The sequence below is a fragment of the Cervus elaphus genome, chromosome 3 (genome assembly GCF_910594005.1).
Source record: "Cervus elaphus chromosome 3, mCerEla1.1, whole genome shotgun sequence".
NCBI lineage: Eukaryota > Metazoa > Chordata > Mammalia > Artiodactyla > Cervidae > Cervus > Cervus elaphus.
In genome coordinates this window covers 36,315,963-36,343,131 of record NC_057817.1, presented here as the reverse complement: position 1 = coordinate 36,343,131, position 27,169 = coordinate 36,315,963, and the positions used below count along the sequence as shown (strand labels likewise).

The 27,169-nt window shown below is 38.5% G+C and overlaps 1 protein-coding gene across 3 annotated transcripts in view; it reads right to left on the bottom strand.

Annotated features, from left to right (window-relative positions):
* The window catches only part of ADAMTS20 (ADAM metallopeptidase with thrombospondin type 1 motif 20), a 202,783-nt gene that overhangs the window by 7,438 nt on the left and 168,176 nt on the right, over nt 1–27,169 (bottom strand). For all 3 annotated transcript variants that reach the window (XM_043886575.1, XM_043886584.1, XM_043886594.1), the window contains 5 exons: nt 26,783–26,912; nt 26,481–26,575; nt 26,299–26,393; nt 25,633–25,766; nt 18,181–18,272 (listed from right to left, as the gene is read on the bottom strand). In XM_043886575.1, the coding sequence (XP_043742510.1) occupies nt 18,181–18,272; nt 25,633–25,766; nt 26,299–26,393; nt 26,481–26,575; nt 26,783–26,912 (546 nt within the window). The remainder of the gene's footprint in view (nt 1–18,180; nt 18,273–25,632; nt 25,767–26,298; nt 26,394–26,480; nt 26,576–26,782; nt 26,913–27,169) is intronic.

The following is a 27,169-nucleotide window of genomic DNA, read 5'->3' as shown; positions in this document are numbered from 1 at the left end:
GAAAGATTTAAGGCAGAAGGAGAAGAGGGCGACAGGATGAGATGGTTGGATGGATCACCAATGTGATGGACATGAACTTGGGAAAACTCTGGGAGATGCTGAGGGACAAGAAAGCCTGATGTGCTGCAGTCCATGGGGTCACAAAGAGTCAGACACAACTTGGTGACTGAACAACAACAACTATGGGAGTACAGAGAAAGGTCTTAGTCTTGATCTGAGAAGGGAAGCATAGATTGGTGGTTGCCAGAGGTAGAAGTCAAGGGGAAGGGAAGTGTGTGAGGGTGGACAAAAAAGAAAACCTTCCAGTGACAAGATAAATCACAAGTGGAAGGTAAGGTGATTCAAAAGAACTAAGAATTCAACAAATAGGAATGTCTTCCTTGAATAATTAGCATCATTAAAGGAAAATATACTTATGGATACGAGGGAAAGCATAGAAATAGATGCAAGCTTTAAAGTTCCATTTGGACTGACTGCTTGGTTCATATGTTCCCACTATGTCATTAGGTTTTATAGTTTTAAAGTTTGTTCCACCTATTTTACTATGAAAGGGGTCTATAAATCTAACACAATTTCAAAAAGAGAACTGATTCTAAAATTTATGTAAATTTATATTTCTTTTATAAAGAAATTAAAACAAGTTTGAAAGAAAAGAATAAAGTTAAAGGACCCACACTACTTTGTTTTAACACTTAGTATAAAGCTATCACTGGAGAAGGGCACGCAACCCACTTCAGTATTCTTGCATGGAGAACCCCATGGACAGAGGGGCCTGGTGGGCTTCAGTCCATACGGATACAAAGAGCCAGACACAATTGAGCCAGACACAACTTAGCACACATGTGAGCATAAAGCTGTCACAGGTGGTGCTAGTGTTAAAGAACCTGCCTGCCAATGCAGGAGATAGAAGAGATGTGGGTTTAACCCCTGGGCCAGGAAGATCTCCTGGAGTAAGAAACAGCAACACGCTCCAGTATTCTTGCCTGGAAAATTCTATGGACAGAGGAGCCTGGCAGGCTATGGTCCATGGGGTCAAAGAGTCGGATGCAACTGAGCGCACACACACACATCCACACACAAACATAAAGCTGTCATCACCAAGACAGTGCTGTGATGGTGGAGAGACATATGTCGATCAATGGATCAGAACAGACAGAAATAGACTCACACAAATACGTCCAATTGACTTCTTTTGGCCACACCACATGGCAAGTGGAATCTTAATTCCCTGACTAAGATTGAACCTGTATCCACTGCATTGGAAGCATGGATTCTTAACCACTGAACCACCAAGGAAGTCCCCTCCAATTGATTTTTGACAAAGGTGGAAAGGAGAGAAACAACTGCCTTCTCAACAAATGATGTTAGGACAATCAGATGTCTACAGGCAAAACTCTTCCAACTTTATTCAAAACTAGTTCAAAATCAATCATAGGTCTAGATGTAAAACATACAACTATAAACTTTTTTAAGAAAACACAGCAGAAAATCTTTGTAACTTGGACTAAGTCAAAGAGTTCTTAAATAGGACATTAAATGTCATAAAGGGAAAAAAAATGGTAAATTTGAATTCATTAAACTTTAAAACCTCCACTTAGTGTAAGACACATAAGAAAAAGAAGAGATAAGGTCCAGACCATGAGTAAACATTATATACAACAAAAGACTTGTATCCAGACTATACACAGAACTCTCAGGACTTCACTGGTAGTACAGTGGATAAGAATCTGCCTGCCAAAGCAGGGGACACAGATGTAGAAAGATTCTATCCTTGGTGTAGGAAGATTCCACACGTGATGGGGCAACTAAGCCCATGCACTTAGAGCCCATATTCCACAACAAGAGAAACCACTGCAATGAGAGGAACACACACCACAACTAGAGAGGAGCCCCTGTCACCACAGCTAGAGAAAGCTGGTGAGCAGCAACAAAGACCCAGGGAAGCCAAAAATTAATTAACTAATTTTAAATAAGGAACTGTCAAAACCATAAACATTAATGAACAATTAGGAAACAAAAAACTCAATTTTTCAGATGAGAAAAGACTTGAATATACACTTTACCAAAGAGGATACTCAGATGACAAATAAGCACATGAAAGATGCTGAACATTATTAGTGAAATATAAATTAAAACTACAAAAAAGATATCACTGAAGATAGGGAAACAAAAAACTTGAGAATACTAAGTGCTTACAAAGAAGAAAAACAACTAGAAATTTAATCTTTGCTGATGGGAATTAAAAAATGGTACAGTCACTATATCAAACAGTTTGGATGGGGGCAGGTAGAGGGGAGGTCCAAGAGAGCAGGGATATATGTATACTCATGACTGATTCACATGGCTGTACAGGGGAAAACAATACAACATTGTAAAGCAGTTATTCTCCAATTAAAAATAAATTAAAACAACAACAAAAATAGTTTGGCAGTTTCCGATAAAGTTAAACATCCATATAGCATATGACTCTACAATCTCACTCATAGGCATTTCTCCCAGAGAAATAAAAATACATGCTCACACAAAAGCCTGTACACACATGTGCATATCCGCTCTGTCCATAATTTCCAAAATCTATAAACAACCCATTTTCTTCCAACAAATGAACACTGTAGGATAACTGTATGCCATCTGAGTGATGGAATCATGCTTAGCAATGAAAAAGAACAAAGTACTGACACATGCAGCATGCAAAAAGACAGATGGACCTCAAAAGCATTACGGTGACCAATGTAATGAGAAGGAGGCCAATCTCAAGAGGTTACACACCGTGTGACTTCATTTCTATGACAGTTCTATGTCATCCCAGAAAATGCAAAACTAAAGCAATGGAGAAAAGATCAGTGTTTACCAGGAGGTAGGTGTGAGGGAGTTGTTCTATATTCAGATTATGGTGATAACAACATGAATTTGCATACATGTTTAAAACTGTATACTAATAAAGGCAATTTTACTATTATCTTTTTTCAACTTAAAATGTGAATGTGACCCAGCAATCCCACTTCTGGGCATACACACTGAGGAAACCAGATCTGAAAGAGACACGTGCACCCCAATGTTCATCGCAGCACTGTTTATAATAGCCAGGACATGGAAGCAACCTAGATGCCCATCAGCAGATGAATGGATAAGGAAGCTGTGGTACATATACACCATGGAATATTACTCAGCTGTTAGAAAGAATTCATTTGAACCAGTCCTAATGAGATGGATGAAACTGGAGCCCCTTATACAGAGTGAAGTAAGCCAGAAAGATAAAGAACATTACAGCATACTAACACATATATATGGAATTTAGAAAGATGGTAATGATAACCCTATATGCAAAACAGAAAAAGAGACACAGAAATACAGAACAGACTTTTGAACTCTGTGGGAGAATGTGAGGGTGGGATATTTCAAAAGAACAGCATGTATACTATCTATGGTGAAACAGATCATCAGCCCAGGTGGGATGCATGAGACAAGTGCTCGGGCCTGGTGCACTGGGAAGACCCAGAGGAATCGGGTGGAGAGGGAGATGGGAGGGGGGATCGGGATTGGGAATACATGTAAATCCATGGCTGATTCATATCAATGTATGACAAAACCCACTGAAATGTTGTGAAGTAATTAGCCTCCAACTAATAAAAAAAAAAATAAAAAAATAAAAATAAAAAAAAAATGTGAATGGGTATAACATCTAAAGAAAAAAAATTCCAGTTGACTTGAAAACAAAACCCAACTACATTCTATAGGTAAGAAACACATTTCAAACAAAGTGACTCAGAAAAGCCAAAATTAAAAGTATGTGCGGCAGTGAAGAGATAATTACTGTGTTGACTTACGGTGATCGTCTTTAAAAAAATTAAGATAAATTAATTAATTTTTTAAAAAGTATGTGCAAGACTATAAGGACTTCCCAGGTGGTGCCAGTGCTAAAGAACCTGCCTGCCAATGCAGGAGACATAAGAGACATGGGTTCAATCCCTGGGTTGAGAAGATACCCTGGAAAAGGGCATGGCAACCCACTCCAGTAGTCTTGCATGGAAACCCATGGACAGAGGAGCCTGTTGGGGTTCCAGTCCATAGGGTTGCAAAGAGTTGCACACGCCTGAGGTGACTTTGCACACACACATGCACGCAAGAGTATACCTGGAAAATGGGCATAAAAAGAGAGCACGTGTAGCAAATCCTGATAATGTAAAATAGAATTCAAGTCTGAAATCAGAAAAATATGACAAACAAGTGCTAAAAACCATGATCCACAATGAGGATATAACACACGAATATTATACGTCAAGGAACACAGCTACTTTTATGAAACAAAACTACAGGAGATGAAAGGAGACATAGGCAGAAACACCCTAATAATAGGAAATTGTAATATACCACTTTGAGCAATAAGATAGATCAAGAGGACAAGAATAAGGAGAAAGAGGACCTAAGCAATATAATCAAAAGGGTAAGCAAATATATCTAGCTCGACACATTATAATAAAGAATACACATTCAAAATATTTAAAAACTGGCTCCAAATACTCAAAACGTATGCTGGCCATGATCCTTTGGCACTGGGTATTTCTCCTGCTCTTGTGTAATCAATATTAATTACAAAATAGATAAAGAGATACACATTGGGGATTTCTCTTTTTTGTGGCTCTGTGAAAAGTACTAAACATTTTACTTCACTTCACTTTTGATATGTGTATTCTATAGTCATATCACACTCCTTAACTTCATCTTATATTACAAGATGGCAAAGTTTATTTTCCCTAAAGATTGCCATGTGTGTCCATTCTCTTTTTAACATTTATGTCCTGGGGTGCCCCTATCATATGCAAACACAGAGGATGTGGTTTTGATGAATGCTAAACAACAGAATAAGTTCTTTCTGTGACATGAAACATCTGGAGAGTATTCATGAAAATGTTGTATAAATTAACACAGAATCTGGTTTATATATTTGACAGAATATCTTCAAGAATACTGGGCAGTTTGTATTCTTAGTAACAGTAACTTCAGGCAATTGCACACAGACTGGAAAAAAAAACAATGGGCATATCTTTCTTTGACAGCACATACCTATGCCCAATAACATCTAATTTTGGAAATAAAGATTTGTGTTCCAGAAATGCCTAGAGAACTCTGTGGGGAAGACATCTCACCTTGATGAACAGGAGGAGCATTTTATCACTATAATGATTCTGCCTTTGACTTTCTCTAGGATCTTAGACAGGTTGTTGACACAGAGTGTTTCTTTCTCCAACTGTAAACTGGGGTTACCTAGTTTATAACTACAAAACTTTCTCAAGATATTGTATGGGAAAATGACCATTATGTTACTTATTTGTGTATCAGTCTCCTGTGAATTTTATTGATGTCTCATTGACCAGGGGCTTCCGAGGTGGTGCAGGGGTAAAGAATCTGCAAGAGATGCTAGAGACAAGGGTTCAGTATCTGAGTTGAGAAGATCCCTGGAGAAGGAAATGGCAACTCACTCCAACATTCTTTCCTGGAAAATCCCATGGACAGAGGAGCCTGGCAGGGTATAGTCCATGGGATCACAAAGAGTCGGACACAACTGAGCGACTGAGCACAGCTATAAACGTTGGTCTACAAGTCTCTGTGTGAACATATGTATACATCTTCTCATTTTCCAGACCTTATTCAATTCAACATGTTATAAAAAGGACCAGATTTCCAGAACTTCATGATCTTCCCAAAATGATGGTACCTTGTAGCAGACTCTTAACACCTCCAGGAGGCATCTTCAATTTCCTTCTCTCTGATTATATCAAGTACATGACTGGAAGGAAGAGATTAGAAGGAAAATGGATTATTGGACAAAGCTGAGCAGTCTTGACATGACTTGGTCATTGGAGAATGAATAATCTCCATTTAAAACAGTCAAAATGGAAATGTTATTTAAAAATACATATGTGAGGGAAAAGATTGTTTAGAGTGGTAAAAGTTTTAGACTGCACATCCTTGACCTTAGAACAGTTGTTCAAAGAGATGCAATATAAAACTTCAGAAGGGGGAGTTCATCAGGGGAAACACAGTCCTGGGAAGAGAACTAGATAAAAGGTGTAGGTCAGAGAGTCATCGTCTTGGAGGGAGACCAATTGTTTGGTAGACCAACATGAGTGAAGGAGAGAAAGAGAAGAATGGACATGAATCAAGCTAACCAGGCTCAAAGATTGAGTGAGAACTTGAGATTCCTCTGAAAAGTTATCTACCTTAAAAAATAGACTCAAGAGAGGGAGCACTTTTGGAAAGGCAATTTGAAGAGACCTGTGGACTAAAGAGTGAAACATAGGGAACAATAGGAATAGAGGGGAATTTCCTCAACTCAACTTGATAAAGAGCACATACCAAAAATCTGTAGCCAATAATACAGTTAATGATGGAAGTCTGAATGCTTTCCCCCTAAGATCAGAAGCAATTAAAGCATATTCACTATCGCCACTCTTCAAAACGCTAGAAGTTACAGACATACGTACTAATATAATTCTACCTATATAATAGACCAAAAAAAGACAAAAACTATGGAAAGGAAGACTAGATTAGTGGTTGCTAGGGGATAAGGTGAAGCTGGCGGTGCAAGGGGAGTAGTTGTCATTATAAAAAAGTCCTTGTGATGATGAAAAAGTTCTGTATCTTGATGTGGTGATGTCAATATCCTAGTTGCAATATTATACTATAATCCTATAAGATGTTACCATTTGGCGATACTGGGTACATGGGATCCCTGTATTATTTCTTAGAGCTACATGTCAACAGTTATCTCAAAACAAAATGTTTCATTTCAAGCATTAAAAAATTATAAAATACAACAACCATTTAAATTGTCTTGAAATTGTCCTAAGGTTATGCAACAATTGGAGAAACATTTATTCAAGAAAATCTATGAAATCTAGGTTAGAAGAGTAAGCATCTGTGACATTTGAACCATGACCTGTCTATGACCTGTCCTCTCTTTCCCCCATCTCAGCAAGATGATAGCTCCACTCTTCACGGGTACAGCTAAGAACAGAGGACTTTATTCCCCCCAGCTAGCTGTTAGGGATAAGCTTTCTCCCAGGGCAGCAGGGGGCAGCCGAGACACCAGCACTCCTCACACAGCTCTGCTACAGAAGCTGAATCAGAGGTAAGAACTGCAGAGATCTGAAGCTCCTTTCTGCCACTCAGTCCTTACTCATAGATCAGGAGATCTGCCCCAGGCACGGTCGGCCAAGAACTCAAGGCCGGAATCATTCCCACTTAAAATCACCGGTAGGGCACAGGTTTCATGCTGAGCAGTACAAGCCGAGAAGACCAGGGAATAATGTCAAGATCCAACATTCTGCTTATAGACTAGGGATGTTATTCTGCAAAGTGGGATGTGCCCACTCAACCCACGGAATGGGTGCAAAGGCTCTCCCTCGGGGAAAAATCAAGTTGCAAGAACATAAGGTTTCACAGATTTTCCTAAGTAGCCTGAGTATTTGGGACAGAAAATGGGGACGTTCAAGCCTAAAGGGGCTATCGAAAAAAAAAAAAAAAGGATTTTAGTGGCTTGTAGTTAAGAGCAGCATGGTGGTAACTGGGGAAGAGAGCAACAAGCAAAATAGCAGGCCAGACCTCAGTATAACAGAGAAAACCAGGGAAAGAGATAGCTAAGAATATTTCTTTTTGAGGTTTTTCTGACCTGACCTCAAAGACTGACCTATAAGCCTATGCTGGCCCTGGGGCTTGAGTTTAACTGGCTCAGACCATAGAGTAATTTATGCCTCCAGGATGTTATTGAAAGAACAGAGCCATCACCTACCAATTAGTAGTGGGTAAGAGTTGAGTGTGATATCAGTAGAGGCAGACCAGCTAGAAACTTCATCAAAGAGAGCCCGGCTAAAAACACTGTTATCCCAGAAGGACTGGGTGACTGTGTGCGTGTCTAGGGCTGAGTCCTCTGACACTGAAGGCTACGTATCACAAGGGAAATAGATGTCACTCAAATAGCCCAGTCAGGAGCTAAACAGATAAACATCTAAGCAAGCAACAAACCCTAAAGGGGAAGGAAAACTTAGCATCCACTGTTGCTAAAATATACTATCTAAAATGATCCGCTTTCAACAAAAAATTGTGACACATGCAAAGAAACTGGAAAGGATGACTCATATAACAGGGGAAAGGCAGCAGAAACTGCCTTTGAGAGGTTTCAGATGTCAGACTGTGCAGATAAAGATTCAAAGCAGCTATTAAAAATGTCCAAAGAACTAAAGAAAACCCATGCTTAAAAAAGTAAGAAAAGTATGATAATAATGTCTCATCAAAAGAGACTATCAATAAAGAGATAAAAATTATATTTATAAAAAGATCTAAAGGATAATTCCGGAGCTGAAAAGTACAATAACCAAAATAAAAATTCACTAGAGGGGATCAATCAGCAGATTGGAGCTGGCAGAAGAAACAGCAAACTTGAAAAGAAACCAATAGTGATGATACAATCTGAAAAAATAGCAAAAAAAAAAAAAAAGAGGAAAAATGAATAGAGCCTCAGAGAAATGAAGGGACACCATTAGTACACCAAACCATGCAGGATGGAAATACCAAAAGGACCAGATAATACATTTGAAGAAATCCTGGCTGAAAATTTTCTAAGTTTGGTGAAACTACATTAATCTACACATCTAAGAAGTCAAAGATTTCAAGTGAGTAGACACAAAGAGATCCACATCCAAATATATCACAAGAAAGATGCTGAAAGTCAAAAACAAAGGAAAAAATATGAGAGCATCTAGAGGAAAATAAGCACATATATGGGAATCTCAGTAAGATAAATCACTGAGTTCTGTTGTTCATCTAGAAGCCAGAGGAGAGGGTGATGGCATATTTAGACTCACAGACTTAGGGAATGAACTTACAGCTGCCATAGAAGTAAAGCATACAAGTAAAGATAATTTTATTAATAGCAACTATAAAAAACATTATAATTGTATGTTTCTTTTTATTTATTCTCAACTTATTTAAAAGTAACTGTATAAACCAGCATGTATGTAATCATACAATTGACAAGCAATATACAGAAATGTGGGCTTCCCAGGTGGTGCTAGTGGTAAAGAACCTACCTGCCAAAGCAGGAGATGTAAGAGACACTGATTTGATCTCTGGGTGGGGAAGATCCCCTGGAGAGAGGCATGGCAACCTACTCCAGTATACTTGCCTAGAGAATGCCACAGACAGACGAGTCTGCTGGCTATGGTCCACAGCCTGCAAAGAGTCAGAGATGACTGAAGCGACTTAGCACACATGCATACAGAAATGCGATATACTTGAGAAGATTGCCACAAATGAAGCAGGTGGAACCAAAGATGTTTGGGAATAATTAAATGAAAGCAGCTGATAACTGCAATCCACAGGAAGAAATGAAGAGAATCAAAAAGTTTCATACCAAAAAAAAACTATGAAATTTAAGTTCTCTCATTTCTTACCTTGAAAAGATATAAAATTATATAGTGAAAGTCACTCAGTCGTGTCTGACTCTCGGCCACCCCATGGACTATACAGTCCATGGAATTCTCTAGGCAAGAATATTGGAGTGGGTAGCCTTTCCCTTCTCCAGGGGATCTTCCCAACCCAGGGATTGAACCCAGGTCTCCTGCATGACAGGTAGATTCTTTACTAGCTGAGCCACAAGGGAAATCAAAAACCCAAAAATTATATAAAGTAATATTATAAAAATGTATTGTGGGTTTGTTATACAGATAGACGGTATATGCATTACAAATACAACAAAAAAGGGAAGGGGAAAAAGTATATGTAGGAGTAACACTTCTATGTCACTGTAATTAGATAATATAAATCTGAGTAAATTCTATTAAGATGTACATTGTAAGCCCTAGAGCAACTATTAAGAAAGCAATTAAAAATATAGTGAGAAAATTATTAAAGATATTAAAATGTTACACTTGAAAACATTCACTGAATTTTTAAAAAACAGTAAAAATGGGACAGAAAACCAGAAATGATATGACATATAAAAAACAAAATGGCAAATGGCAAAGATAAATTCAGATATATCAATCATAACATTAAACAGTCTAGTCAAATGGCAGAGATTCAACAAAATGCTCTCTGTAGGAGACACTCTTAAGAGTCAAAAATATATGAGTCAAAAGTAAATGGGAAAAAAAAGTAAACAGGAGGAAATACATACACCATGTACTATAAAAAAGCTGAGTTGCCACTATAATATCAGATAAATTAGACTTTAAAACAAAAAATGATACTACAGATAAAAGGGAACATTTGATAATGACAAAAGTGTCAATATATCAGGAAATTATGACAATTATAGGCATACAATCATGTGCAATAAAAATCTCAAAGTAAATATATTACATACAAAGTAAATGAAACGAAAAGATTGATGTGAGAAGTAGATAATTCAGCAATAATAGCTGCAGTTTCAATAGATAAAATAACTAGGCAGAAGATCAACAAGGAAATGGAAGAGTTGAACAATACTTTAAACCAACTAGCCCTGACAGACATCCAGAGAACACTTCACCCAACAACAACAGAACACACATTCTTTCCAAGCACACACTGCACATTTTCCAGGATAGCCATATGCTATGCTATAAAACAAACCTCAATAAATTTCAAAAGATTGAATAATACAAAGTGTATTTTCCAACCACAATGGAATGAAAGTAGAAATCAAAAACAGAAGGAAATGTGGGAAATTCACAACAGAGGATGAGAAGGTTAGATAGCATCACTGAGTCAATGGACATGAATTTGAGCAAACTCCAGGAGATAGCGAAGGACAGATAAGCCTGGTATGCTGCAGTCCATGGGGTCGCAAAGAGTCAGACAAGACTCAGCGATGCCAGAACAAAAACACTACACTCTTAGATAACCAGTGAGTCAAATAAGACATCACAAATGATAATAGAAAACACTCAAGATGAATGAAAATGAACGCACAACACCAAAACTTCAGGAATGCTGCAAAAGAAGTGTTTAAAGGGAAATTTATAGTTTTAAACGCCCATACTAAAAGATAAAAAGGCTCTCATACCAATGACCTAAACTTCTACCTTAAGCACTGAAAAAAAGGAGACCATATTAAATCTAAAGCAGGAGAAGGAAAGAAATGATAATGGAGTGGAAACTGAAGAAACAAATGAGAAAAATTACAGAGAAAATCAGCAAAATCAAAAGTTGGTCTTTTGAAAAGAACAAAATTAACAAAATCAAGAAAAGATGGGAAATTCAAATCACTGAAATCAGGAACAACTGTGAATCTTACAGGAATATAAAGGATTATAAGGCAATACTATGAACAATTGTAAGCCAACAATTTAGATAACTTTGATGAAGTGGACAAATTCCTAAGGAAAAAAAACTACCAAAACAGACTTAAGAGCTAGAAAATATGAAAAAATCCGAAAAAATCCACAATAAGTAATGAGATTGAATTAGTAAATAAAACAACATTCACAAAGAAAAGCCCAAGCTCAGATGGCTTTGCTGGTGAATCCCACCAAACATTACTTTTCCACAAACTTTTCCAAAAAACTAGAAGGGGAGGGGGGTACTTACCAATTTATTCCATGAAGCTAGTACTTCCCTGATATCAAAACCAGACAAGGACATCACAGAAAAAGAAAATGATAGGCCAATATCTTTTCTGTAAACAGACAAAAAATTCTCAACAAAGCATACCCAATCTAGTGACATACAAAATGGATTAGATATCATCAAGGATTTCCCCCAGGAATGCAAAATTGTTTCAACACACAAAAATCAGTGTGATACACCATTTCACTATCACTACAGTAATGAACAGTAACCACAGGATTATCTCAACAGATGTAGAGGAAGCATTTGATAAAATCCAACATTCACGATGAGCCTCACTGGTGGCTCAGTGGTAAAGAATCTGCCTGTCAATGCAGGAGAAGCAAGAGACACAGGAGATGGATTTGATCAGGTCAGGAAGATACCCTGGAGGAGGAAATGGCAAACAACTCCAGTGTTCTTGCCAGGAAAATCCCCAAAACAAAAAAGCCTGGTGGGCTACAGTCGATAGGGGGTCACAAAAGAGTCAGACACGATTGAACATACACACACAACATTTATGATAAAACCACTTAAATTAGGAATAGAAGGGCACTTCCTCAAATTGATCAAAGGCATCTACAAAACACAACTAACACAATAAATGATAAAGGACTTAATGCTTTTCCTCTGCAATCAAGAATAAGACAAGGATGTCCACTGTAGCCACTTCGATTCAACAGTATACTGAAAGTTTTAGACAGTGCAAAGAGGCAAGATAAAGAAATTAAAAAAATATCCAGACTGCAAAGGAAGAAGTAAAACTCTTTGTAGATAACATCCCTCTGTACACAGAAAATGCTAAGAAATCCAACAAAAATTATTACAACTAATAAATGAATTTAGCAGGCTTGCAGAATACAAGATCAATTTACAAAAATATGGACAAAAATTAGTGATTTACTGAGGCCTCAGATTTTGCAGAGTGTCTCCTTACTGGAAAACTCTGATAAAAGTCTTCTTTACCTTAAACTGGAGTCTTCTGTCTCATTAATATCTCCTTGAGTAACACATACTGATGCCACTGCTCTCTCATGACACTCTCTACATGTTTAATGATAGTTATCACAACCTCTCTCTCTCTTCCTGGCTACCTTCTTCATTTTCTTTACATAACATGACTTAAACCTTCCCCCTTTTCCCCCTGATTCTACTGCTAGATAAATTAAAATTTTATCTTTCTCAGACAGAAAATTTTAAATGAGTATAATATTCCACTGTCAAGTACAAATAAATCTTCTGGTCTCGACATTGTGTTTTGGTACCTTACAATTATACTGGGCAGTTTAGACATTACTACATGGTCTATATGAGTCATATTGAACTCAGCGTGGTTGAATAAAAAAACCTAAGTCACTTTCATATCACTTTGCTGTGTGCTGTGCTTAGTTGCTCAGTCGTGTCCGACTCTTTGCGACCCCATGGACTGTAGCCAGCCAGGCCTCTCTGACCATGGGATTCTTCAGGCAAGAATACTGGAGTGGGTTGCCATGGCATCCTCCAGGGGATCTTCCCAACCCAGGGATCGAACCCAGGTCTCCCCCACTGCAGGCGGATTCTTTACCTACTGAGCCACCAGGAAAGCCTAAGAATACTGGAGTGTGTAACCTATCCCTTCTTCAGGGGAACTTTTCGACCCAGGAATTAAACCTGGGTCTCCAGCATTGCAGGTGGATTCCTAACCAGCTGAGCTACCAGTTCAGTTCAGTTCAGTCATTCAGTCATGTCCAAGTCTTTGTGACCCCATGGATTGCAGCACATCAGGCTTCTCTGTCAGGCACAAACTCCTGGAGCCTGCTCAAACTCATGTTTCCATCGAGTTGGTGATGCCATCCAACCATCTCATCCTCTGTCATCCCCTTTTCCTCCTGCCTTCAATCTTTCCCACAATCAAGGTCTTTTCCAATGAATCAGCTCTTCACATCAGATGGCCAAAGTATTGGAGCTTCAGCTTCAGCATTAGTCCTTCCAATGAATATTCAGGACTGATTTCCTTTAGGAACCCCCAGGGAATCTGACTTTAGAGGCCAGTGGGATTTGATTACAGAACTTCCACAGGAATGGGGAAACAGACTCTTGGAGGGCACAAACCAAACTTTGTGTGCACCAGGACCCAGGAGAAAGGAGCAATGACCCTACAAGAGCCTGAGCCAGACTTGCCTGTGAGTGTCCTGGAGTAGCCAGTGAAGGTGTGGGTCGACAGTGGCCTGCCATGGGGTCAGGGCACTGAATAAAACAGCCCTGGCAAAGTCCTTTAGAAGGACGTCACCATTATCGCCATTTGGTTTAGTTGCTAAGTTGTGTCTGACTCTTGCAACCCCATGGACTGTAGCCTGACTGGTTCCTGTTAGGACTTTTTACTGACCAAGCTAAGGGAAGCCCATTACGCCATCATAGTTTGGCCTCAGGCCAAACTACAGGCAGGGGACACAGCCCCACCCATCAACCGAAAACTGGATTAAAGATTTACTGAGCATGGCCCCACCTACCAGATCCCCCCACAGTCATTCCCTCCAATCAGGAAGCTTCCACAAGCCTCTTATCCTTATCCATCAGAGGGCAGACAACTAACCAAACTGATCACTTGGATCACAGTGCTGTATAACTCAACGAAACTATGAGCCATGTCACGCAGGGCCACCCAAGACAGATGGGTCATGGTAGACAGTACTGAGGAAACGTGGTCCACTGGAGAAGGGAATGGCAAACCACTTCAGTATTCTTGCCTTGAGAACCCCATGAACAGTGTGAAAAGGCAAAAAGATACGACACTGAAAGATGAACTCCCCAGGCAAGTAGGTATGCAATATGCTACTGGAGAAGAGCAGAGAAATAGCTCCAGAAAGAATGAAGAGGCTGAGCCAAAGTGAAAACAATGCCCAGTTGTGGAGTGACTGGTGATGGAAATAAAGTCCTCTACTATAAAGAACAATATTGCATAGGAACCTGGAATGGAAGGCCCATGAATCAAGGTAAATAGGAAATGGTCAAACAGGAGATGGCAAGAGTAAACATCGATTTTTTAGGAATCAGTGAACTAAAATGGATTCCAGACGAGCTACTTCAAATCCTAAAAGATGATGCTATTAAAGTGCAGCACTCAATATGCCAGCAAATTTGGAAAACTCAGCAGTGGCCACAGGACTGGAAAAGGTCAGTTTTCATTCCAATCCTAAAGAAAGGCAATGCCAAAGAACATTCAACCTACCACACAACTGCACTCATCTCACCTGCAAGCAAAGTAATTCTCAAAATTCTCTAAGCTAGGCTACAATAGTATTTGAACTGAGAACTTCCAGATGTTCAAGCTGGATTTAGAAAAAGCAGAGCAACCAGAGATCAAATTGTCAACATCTGTTGGATCCTAGAAAAAATAAGAGAATTCCAGGAAAACATCTCAGTTCAGTCACTCAATCGTGTCCAACACTTTGTGACCCCATGGACTATAGCATGCCAGGCCTCCCTGTCTATAATCAACTCCCAGAGTTTTCTCAAAACTTGTGATCTGAGCATTTCCTTTGCCTAGATTTGTGCTTGTACAGGACTGAATGCATTTTTATGGGGAAAGAAAATGAACACAGGCCACATCTTCATTAAATACAGTGGAGGATGGATAATTAGTATTACAAAAGATGCTCTTTTCAATCACTTACTCAGTAAAGGAATTTTCCTGCTTGGTATCTGGCATTTGTGTTTCTCTACAAACCATAAAGTTGAAACCTTTATTTGTAATTTTCTTTGTACAGTATGCCAAATTAATATCAGTTCAGTTCAATCGCTTGGTCATTGACTCCTTGTGAACCCATTGACTGCAGCAAGCCAGGCTTCCCTGTCCATCGCGAACTTCTGGAGCTTACTCAAACTCATGTCCATCAAGTCAGTGATGTCATCCAACCATCTCATCCTCTGTCCTCCCCTTCTCCTGCCTTCAATCTTTCCCAGCATCAGGGTCTTTTCTAGTGAGTCAATTCTTTGCATCAGGTGGTCAAAGTATTGGAGTTTCAGCTTCAGCATCAGTCCTTCCAATGAATATTCAGGACTGATTTTCTTTAGGGTAGACTGATTGGATCTCCTTGCAGTCCAAGGGAATCTCAAGAGTCTTCTCCAACACTACAGTTCAAAAGCATCAATTCTTCGGCACTCAGCTTTCTTTATAGCTCAACTCTCACATCCATACATGACTACTGAAAAAACCATAGCTTTGACTAGACAGACCTTTGTTGGCAAAGCAATGTCTCTGCTTTTTAACACGCTGTCTAGGTTGGTGATAATTTTTCTTCCAATGACCAAGAATCTTTTGATTTCATGGCTGCGGTCACCATCTGCAGTGATTTTGGAGCCCCCAAAAATAAAGTCTGTCATGTTTCCACTGTTTCCCCATCTATGTACCATGAAGTGATGGGACCAGATGGCATGAACTTAGTTTTCTGAATGTTGAGTTTCAAGCCAACTTTTTCCCTCTCCTCTTTTCACTTTCATCAAGAGGCTCTTTAGTTCTTCACTTTCTGCCATAAGGGTGGTGTCATCTGTATATCTGAGGTTATTGATATTTCTCCCGGCAATCTTGATTCCAGCTTGTGCTTCATCCAGTTCATCATTTTTCATGATGTACTCTGCACATAAGTTAAATAAGCAGGGTGACTATACAGCCTTGAAATACTCCTTTCCCGATTTGGAACCAGTCTGTTGTTCCAGAAAGGAGTAAAACATGGTTGTATATTGTCACCCTGCTTCATTAATTTATATGCAGAGTACATCGTGGAAAATGCCAAATTGGATGGAACACAAGTTGAAATCAAGATTGCTTGGGGAAATATCAATAACCTCAGATATGCAGATGACACCACCCTTATGGCAGAAAGTGAAGAAGAACTAAGGAGCCTCTTGATGAAAGTGAAAGAGGAGAGTGAAAAAGCTGGCTTAAGGCTCAACCTTCAAAAAACTAAGACCATGGCTTCCAGTCCCATCACTTCATGGCAAATAGATGAAAAAACAATGGAAACAGTGTCAGACTATTTCCTTAGGCTCCAAAATCACTGCAGATGGTGACTGCAGCCATGAAATTAAAAGACACTTGCTCCTTGGAAGAAAATCTATGACCAACCTAGGCAGCATATTAAAAGGCAGAGACATTACTTTGTCGACAAAGGTCTGTTTAATCAAAGCTATGGTTTTTCCAGTAGTCATGTATGGATGTGAGAGTTGGACTATAAAGAAAGCTGAGTGCCAAAGAATTGATGGTTTTGAACTGTAGTGTTGGAGAAGACTCTTGAGAGTCCCTTGGACTGCAAGGAGATCAAACCAGTCTATCCTAAAGGAAATCAGTCTTGAATATTCATTGGAAGGATCGATGCTGAAGATAAAGCTCCAATACTTTGGCCACCTGATTCAAAGAGCTGACTCTTTGGAAAAAGCCTTGATGCTGGGAAAGACCAAAGGCAGGAGGAGAAGGAGATGACAGAGGATGAGATGGTTAGATGGCATCACCAACTTGATGGACTTTAATCTGAGCAAGCTCAGGAAGTTGATGATGGACAGTAGAGCCTGGCACGCTTCATTCCATGGGTCACAAAGAGTCAGACACGACTGAATGACTGAATTGAACTGACTAAAATGTACTGAAATGAGCTACCAGGGTAGCCCTCATATGCCTTTACCAGGTTCTATTTGTATTTCTGAATCTAAAATTTATATATTTATCTCAGTTAACTTTTTTCATATTCATTTGAGCCTATAATTCTAGTGACCTCCTTTAAGTGCACTTCTCTAATACAGAAAAAAATGCTCTTTTTTTTTTTTTAACATTAAGCATATCTTCCATGCCATTTGATGGAAATTGTGAATATGAAATTCCTAGAAGAGACAATACTAGCAAACTATTGACTATTTCTCTTCAAAATGACATCAATATTATAATTAGTCTTCCTGTGCATGATTTTTTAATTTTCTATAAATCTACCCAATGATGCTATATTCATCTAGATTTTATCTCTCCAACTTATTATAAAAATATTGCTCACTCATAACAACTTTATGAAATCCTTTATTAAAAATGAGATAGTAAATTTCTTCCAGGAAACACACTTTGTACTAAAAATCTCAAAGGTGACATAAAAAAATATATGAAGAGAACCCTGGAAAAGAAAGAATAAAACCAAGAAGACATGGAAATGTATTACTTCACAAATAATAGAAAATCATTCTGAGAATGTTACAGGCCCAGGCAGCTAAAATAACTGATGTTAGTAGCAGTGTAATGAAAATCACATGCTTGTGATGCATTTCTTTACCTTGTAATGTATGTCTATTCATTTCTAGGAACTAAGTGGAAAGATTAAAACTAATAAAGCATTGTGGAAGGAGAAACAGGATCTAAACTATTTTAAATTCTAATATTATACCTTTCAAACAAATGCAATATTAGCAAAGATGCTTTTCTTCTAAAGTTTATCTATAAACTTTGCAATAAATTTCATCTAAGAAGTTAGCATTTTCTATTTACTTGTTTTTTGCAGCACTGTGGTCAAGAAAATAAATGAGAAATATTATTAATTTTTTTCAGTGAGAAAATAATAAACAAATATGAAATACCTGTGGGCATCTGGCAGCACTATAACAATCTCCAGCTGTGGCAAATGGAACTGCATTTCCAAATATTGTCTGGGCAAAAAGAAGGTCTGTAGCTAGAAAATAATAAATGAAACTCTTTAGCACTGAGACACTGTATTCAAATCTTCATTGACTACAAAGCACATGGTCTTCACATTATATTCTTAAATACATTCATATAATTAATCCAAAAATTTAAGCAAAAATGTTGCACAATTGTTGTACATAACATAGATCAGGCTCTCAAATTTTTATTTAACATAAAAATGTTCATCTCAAAAACTGCCCTAGAAATGGCAGGGACATCTATAACTAATCCAGATATTTTAAAAGCTAAATATATGCTCTATTGTATTTTATATCACAGTGAACATCTAAAATAGAAAAAGTGGGGTCAAGGAAAAAAATTAGAAGAAGCATTATTTAAAGATAAATAGATGTGGAGACATGGGTTGGCAAGGGCTTACTACAGGGATGGTGGCAGTGGAAGGTCCCCTGGTGTAACCTCCCTTGGAGTTCACCATTAACCCTACCATAGAGTCTGTAGATCCCAGGTTGGGTCACCTCAGGCCAAACAACTACCAGGGAGGGAGCGCAAACCCACCCATCAGCAGATAATTGAATTAAAGCCTTACTGAGCAAGGCCCTGACCACCAGAGCAAGACCCAGTTTTTACCATCACCATTCCCTCCCATCAAGAAGCTTACATAAACCTCTTAGCCTCATCCATCAGAGGGCAAACAGGAAGAAGCAAGAAGAATAATAGTCTCAAAGCAGCTAAAACAAAAACCACATTACATAAAATTAATCATGATGAAAAAGCATAAAATTATGTCCCAGACAAAGGGACAAGATAAAACCCTAGAAAAACAAGTAAATGAAGTGGAGATAGGCAATATTCCAAAAAAAGAATTCAGAATAATGGTAGTGAAGATGATCCAGGATCTTGGGAAAAGAATGGAGGCAAAGGCAGGAGGTGAAAGAAATGCTTAGCAAAGACCTAGAACTAAAGAACAAACAAACAGAGATAAATAGTACACTAGAATCAACAGCAGAATAACTGAGGCAGAAGAACAAATAAACGATCTGGAGGACAGAACGGTAGAAATCTCTGCCACAGAACAGAATACAGAAAAAAAGAATGAACAGAAATGAAGACAGACTAAGAGACCTCGGGACAACATTAAATGCACCAATATTTGCATTATAGGAGTCCCAGAAGGAGAAGAGAGAGCGAAGGACCTGAGAAAATATTTGAAGAGATAATAGCTGAAAACTTCCTGAACATGGGAAAGGAAATAGTCAACCAAGTCCAGGAAGCAAAGAGAGTTCCAGGAAGGATAAACCAAGGGGGAACACACCAAGACACACACTAAAGAGAAATAGGAAATTCCAGTGGTTAGAAGCTTTCACTGCCCAATGGCCCAGGTTCAATCCCTGGTCCAGGAACTAAGATTCCACAAACTGTGTGGTGTGACCAAAAAAACAAAAAAATTTTAAAAAAGATAAATTATGACAAAGCAATACACAAGTGCTTATAGAGAGTACACATATCAATTCATTTAGGGAATTCAAAAATACCCAGCTAAAAAGTGTGCTATTTCTTTGATTTCTTATATTATTGCATTATATCATTATTTCATTCCTTTCTATTTTATTTTTGCTAATGGTTAACAAAATTTCTTGATTGGCAAAAATGCTGGGGATTCTACATAAAGTATCAAAAAAGTAGAGATTTTGGCTCAAAAATAGAAACCCTGAAGATAAGCTGGCCCAATCACTTTTTCATTTTTAAATCACTAAATAATATTCCAACCAATGTTCATTCAGTCAGTGGCTCTCACCTCTGCTAATGTTGTTTGAAATACTTTTCAAGAAGACTGCAAGACCATTGCATGCCCTAGTGATGACGCCAGTCCCCTAGAGGCTATCCCCAAAGGTAGCATTTCTGGAAATATTTATCATATCTCTAAGGGCAGTTTCCAAACCCAGGAGGCCTTCCATGGTATGCCAGGTCAGCTTGTACCCAATCATGAGAACAAGTTGGGTGTGCCTTTTCCTACCTGCATGCAAAATGAGCTCATGTTAGTAGCTTAAAATTGGTCATGGTGGGAATATATATATATGTCAAGAAACTGACAAATACTACAAATCAAACTTTTTTCCTGGTTTTTAAGAGTTGGTTGTTGAACATTTACCCATTGCTTATGCATGGCGCTAGGGTTAGGCTGAGGCAAACAGACACAATTTTCAAATCATCCTTTGCTATGGTCTTCTACACCATTACCTGGATAACCCAAAAATAGCTTTCACTTAAAGGGTCCAAAGAAAGCTGAAAGCTGAAGAATTGATGCTTTTGAACTGTGGTGTTGGAGAAGACTCTTGAGAGTCCCTTGGACTGCAAGGAGATCCAACCAGACCATCCTAAAAGAAATAAATCCTGAACATTCATTGGAGGGACTGATGCTAAGGTTGAATTTCCAATACTTTGGCCACCTGATGCGAAGAACCGGCTCACTGAAAGAGATGCTGATGCTGGGAAACACTGAAGGCAGGAGGAGAAGGGGACAACAGAGGACAAGATGGTTGGATGGTATCAACAACTCAATGAACATGAGCTTGAGCAAATTCCAGGAGAAGGTGAAGGACAGGAAAGTCTGGCATGCTACAGTCCATGGGGTTGCTAAGAGTTGGACACAACTGAGTGACTGAACAATAACAGGTCACAAGCTAAATGCAATTATCCTTTCATGCCACGATTAACATTTCATGCCATAAATCCCCATATTCTGTCTGTTAGAAAATCACAGAGTGTGCCTCTTTAATATTCCTCTCAGGTTCTCAGGCTCTCTGTCTTAAACCTCATCCTTAATAACTTAGACCCTCATCACTTTCTATCTGAACTATTATATTATTAATAATATTAGCTTTCTAATCATCTTCATGGATAAAATTTGCTTTCCCTCCAACTAAATCTGTTTCCTCCTCTGTTTATACTTTTACCCCAAAAGTCCTCATAACTTATAAGATAAATTCAATTTATAGTTTAGTATACATTGTTCTTCATGATCTTCTTTCTGGGAAATTCTTTAACAAGCTGCTACCAATGTCCATTCAATTTATGCTTAGGCAAAATTGGATGACAATCTATGATGGAACCAAGATGCTTCACCATTCCATATTGTGTTCAAGATGTCTCTGACTCCTGAAACTCAATTTTCTCTCTTTGGTTAATACAAATTTGGCTTCAAGATTTCCTCAAGATAGCTTCTTGAGGAAAGTTGACTCATTCAGCAAATATTTCTTTAGAACATATTATGTATTGGGCATTATTATAAGTACTGAAAGTGAATGAAATAGGGCCTGATGGACCCTGAGAGCTACCAGAGAGAGAGATAAGTAACAGAGTAGACACTATCATATGTTATAGGTGATTATTGCTCTAGGAAAAACAAATAACCAGGAAAAGGACAGGGGAAAAGGAAGTTTAGGCATGAAGAGGGTCTGGGATGCATTCATTGGGAAAGTACATTTAAGCAGAGACCCAAAAAATGTTAAGTGGTAAATCCAACATATAACTGTGGGTCAGTCATTCTAGGCAGATAGAACAGAAAGTGCAAAGGCTTTAAGGAGGGATGGGGTAGATGCTTGATGTATTCAAGGAACAGCAAAGGGACAAGTGTGTCTGAAGCAGTTCATGCACGGGAGGAATGTAGACGGAAAGAGCAGAAAGGTAATGGGTTGGGAAGGCCATGTTGAGTTTTACTGGCCACTGGAAAGGTTTTTATTTTATGAGTTAGATGAGAGATGTTTGGAGAGTTTTGAGCAAAGGTTGGAGGTGTTAATAAGATGAAATGAGATCATGTGTGAGGCATGACATGGCTTATGTTTTATGGATCACTCTGATTCTCTGCTGAGAAGAGAATCTAGGTCAGGAGTAGGAGGAAAGGTGAAAAGGAACTTTAGTGCTACCAGAGTAAACAGGGATGCCACTCCATAGGCATAACAATTCAGGTGGAAGAAATAATATAGACTTCCATCAAGGTGGTAGCTAATGAGGTAATGTCAATGCAGGACTTGGTGTGTGTCTTAGCTCAAGCTGCCTTAACAAATTCATAGATTGGGTGTCTTAACAGAAACTTATTTCTCCCAGTTCTAGAACCTAATGTCAGGTGCCAACATCATCAGGGTCTGATGAAAGGCCCCTACCTGGCTCGTAGAACTTGGTAATGGATGGCATGCAGGTGTGAGAGAAAGGGGGGAGTTAAAGATGCTGCTGTGTTTCAACAAGAGTAACTGGAAGATTATAGTTGCTATTTATTGAAATGATAAAAATTAGGGGTAGAAGGAGTGGTTGTGAAGAAACACTGAAAGTTGAGTCATGGATACATTGTCAGATGCCTATTAGATGTAGGTATGCTGAGAAGGGAGTTGAATCTTGAAATTCAGGGCAGCAGTCCAAATTGGAGCTATAAATTTGGGACTGTCATTTAATAGATGGTGTTTGAAATCTGTAAGTTGAAAGAGACCTCTAAGGAAATGATGGAGTCCTGAATTTCTTCAATACTCATTGTTGTAGAAGATAAAGAACCAAGTTTACAAACAGTGAGAAAAATGGAAGAAAGAGTGACCAAGACAGGCACCAAATGATGAGTGTGTGGACTCCTGGAAGCCAAATGCTGCTGATGGATCAAGTGAAATGAAAACCAAGAATTTGTCATTAGATTTAGAGAAATGGAGGGAAACCTGGTGAAGTAAGAGAGAAAGGAAAGCTTGCTGAAATAATGTTCTGGAGTTGGTTCAAAGCAAGAAACCCAGAGCACAAGTAGAGAGGGCTGCCTCAGATGGGAGCGGGAACAGTTCATCCACAGTAACCGGGAGAGAAGGCAAAATCTATAGGTCAAGGTTTAGGTGGGTTAGTAGTTGTGATGTTACCAAAAGTGGGATCCAACTGCTTGCCACTCTAAAGCTAATAAAAGAGTCAAGGGTGGTGAAAAGGAAAGGTTGCTTATTTCAGAGGCCACCAACCAGAGGATTGGGCAGGCTCCTATCCACAAACCAATTCCCCCACCACTGACAGTCAGTGGGCAAAAGCTTTTATAGACAGAGGGAGGGGGCGACAGGCAGAAACAGCACAGTCAGCTCTCAGAGTGGAATTAGTTATGCAATAGTCTGATCAGAGTCATCCTGATTGTTTTAAGCACAGTTAGTCTTTAGTTCCAGGCTTTCCAGGTGGTGCTAGTGGTAAAGAACCTGCCTGCCAAGGCAGGAGACATAAGAAACTCAGGATGGATCCCTGGGTCAAGAGGATCCTGTGAAGGAGGAAATGGTAACCCACTCCAGTATTCTTGCATGGAAAATTCCATAGACAGAGGAGCCTGGAGGTCTAAAGTCCATGGGGTCCAAAGAGTCGCACACGTCATGCGTGCACACACACACACACACAGTCTTCAGTTCCAGGATCAGCTTCTTCCCATTTCTTTGAGGCCAGTCCTCAAAAATTGTGGCAGCTTATGTGACAGCTACAGTCTGATGATCATCATGTAGTTATCTTCTTCAACCTGGTGGGAGTTTCAGTATCTATAAGACACCTCAAAGGATATGGCTCAGGATATTATCTGTAGCCCTTGGGAAGGAACTGAAGATCCTTGACTTTGCTTAATGACTACTGGTCTCCTTTGACTGTTTTCCTTTGTTTCTGCATTTTCTCACTTCTCTGATTAAACTTACTCTTTGGCTAAAGTTTCTCTACAGACAGAAGGCAGGCTGAGGACATGAAGGGCAAGGACTAGACAGGGTCCTGCTCCATTTCAGTGGTAGTTTGCAGAAATTCCATTCTCGTTGTTCTTAGTTTCTCAGTGAGAGAGGAAAGAAGATCATCAGCAATGACGGACTAGAGTGGAGGTATCAGAAATTTCAGAAGCTTGAAGCTGGAGAAGAGGCTGTGAGTTAAACATTGAGAGGAGTGGGGAAGGAATGGAGTAGAGTCCATGCAAGCTCAGGAGTCAGCATTTAAAGTATATCAGTCAGGAGGCCTGTGTATTATTTGCCATACACAGATTTCATGGTGCAGATGCAGAGCAGGTAAAAGGTTTAATTTAATCAAGCCTGGGGTTCTGGCACACCAGTTTGAGGAAGGACAAAAGAAAGCAAGTGGAAAGTGATTACATTTAATATTGTATCTTCACAGCCCAGCCCAATGCCTGGCAAAATGGCAGGTTTGTTAGATAAATGAATGAAAAATAAAAAGTTAATGAACAGCAAATAAGTTCCTACAGGGAATTTACTAGGTATGTTGCAAGTATTGTCTCTTAATTCTATCCAAAAACAAAAGATAAATAAATAAAAGAAGGAAAGAAAACATAAAAATAAAGAAAAAGCTTGATAGGCATCTTACTTTAGAAAAGAGGGGATTTAGGCTTAGCCAGAGATGCCCAAGGTCACAGACTAGGAAGCGGATGAAGAGAGCTTACACTCAGGAGTCTAACTTCAGTTTATGATCATATCCAAAGCAGCATAATGCTTCCCCACTACAGTAACGGTGGGTGTTTAGTAAATGGTAGCCACTATTACTAACAGGAATAGTTCACCATCATATGACTGCAAGTTAGAGATTACATATTCATGCATTCACTGTCTCAACAAACTTTCTTTGTTTCTTTTTATGATTTAAGCACTATGCTAGGCTTTGGTGATTTAATTTTGATTCAGAGTTTCTGCTTCTGAAATGAACTTCTTTGCCTTTTCATGTCACTATGTAATATCCAGGAGGGTAGACTGTCTGCCAGTCAGTGTATGTCAGGGTTCATAAATATACTTAAACTTTACTGTCCTATCAATTGCTTCCTAGAAAGGCAGCAGGTCCATAATCTGGGGTGGGTGGGAGGGACTTTATCTCTGCAATGCCAGTTACTAACTCCAAGAAGTGGGGCAAGTCACTTAATTCTGCAAGTGCACCTTAATTTTATCAATTGCAACAACATGATGAAATACTGCCTTATCTAGTAAAAGGTTGTTAAAAAAAATCAAAGGAGACAAAGCTTAAGAAAATATTAGACAAATTGTCACCTGAAACTAATGCTAATTATTACTTTAAACCTTTGCAGAAAGCTTATTGGACTACATCTAAAATATTGATTTCCTTATTTTTAATGTAATTTGGAATTTTAGGGTAGAGGGTTATATCTTGGAAGGGTGATATCTTTACTACAACAGTATCTTTATTAATAACAGTGTCACTACCACATTTTTATTAAGAATCCCCAAGGTACATGTTATTGCATCGAAGTATGTAGCTAATAACATTTTTTTTTATTTTAAGTAATTATTGTACAATGCTAGAGCCCAGTCACCACATACACCATATAGTATATTGTTAAACTTGCATTAGCAAATAAATGTTTCTCATTTTACAACTAGAGATTCAGTACTTACTTTTAATTTGCATGGAAGTAAGATCAACTCTTATTTTGCTAAAAACAGTGTGTCCAGCAGCCAGATAGTCATTTTTACATTCACAGTCTTGCCTCCTGCTTCCATTAAAAGGACATTCATATGGATTTTGTAGTCTATAACAACATTAGAATATTTTACTGTTAGGTACAGTTATTAGACCATAATGTAAATAGTAACTTTGGAAGTGGGAGGGAAAAAAGAAACCCTCTTCAATATCTTTTGTGTCAACAAGTTAAATGTGAAAGAAGTAAAAATCACTCAAGGTTAACATACAAAATGATCAATGGGAAAGTCAAGACCAGTTTGTAGAAAAATAATTCAGCTGAGTTCTCCTAGCTTTTGTTACCGGAATCAACTTGATTTCTATGAAAACATACACAGGTCTTAAATTCTACCCTCCTCTGTCATCCCATTGCTCACCCACAGCATCCTTCTTATTCAGTCTTTCTGTGAGTACATGTTAATATCCAAAGTTTAATTACTGAACAGGCATGGACAACATCTGGCTTACGTTCTAATATGTCCACCTGCTCTTAAATTACTTGTCCCGCTGCGAGCTATTCAACTACCACTCCGAACTCTGGAACTTCTAATTCTCTTGATGGACCATAAAAATGCACAGAGAAGGCAAAATACAGCTCATACCTAAAACCATACACTTCAGAAAAGTTGTCTTCTTCACCTTTGACCAATGATATATATTCCTTAGGGTTCTGCAAGTGCATGCCAGCACAATAGATCTAAAGGGAAAATACAAAGATCTGGAAAAGCTTGTTTCAAAGTCAATGGTCAGTGTTAAAATCAAATAGGAACTGTTTACATAATACCTTTGTTATTCTTCCTTTAATGTTAAGGTAATAGTCACCATCCTTGGTAATGTTGTTTTTCACTTGTATTTCTTTACAGCTGGTAAATGTTTTACCTTCAAGGACAAATACAGCTTATCAACAATGAACATATTACAGACACAACCTGAATTTAACTTAATTACACCAATATTGTTATATTCTGAAAAAAGAAACCTTCATTTTGTGGAGTGTATGACTACTCTAAATATTTTTTTTTAATTTGCATTAAAACTTCTTTAGAACACTTAGTTTCTAAATAGATTTTTGAAGTCTTTACTTACAGTCACTGACATAACATTTCTTTTGAGCATCTGGTTTTAAATGCTTTAAACATAAATCACTGGACAGACCATTATCGGTCATGCATTCCACTCTTCTCTCCATCATCCCAACTCCACAAGTCACAGAGCACTGTGAATAGAATAAAATTGGAAGGTAAACTATAAGACGGATAATAAGGCCAGTAAATACACATCTCCTCCTCCCTGACTAGGTCCTTTTGGAACAAACTGATGATCAGTAATGGCCAGGAGGCTGGAGAGTCACAGGGAGTCTAATCCTTAAGAGACTGAATCTATTCTTTCTCAGTTACTGACTTCTTTCCCTTCATTTTGTATAGTTACCTCAGCAGTATGTTGTAAATACTTGATAAATATTATTTAATGATG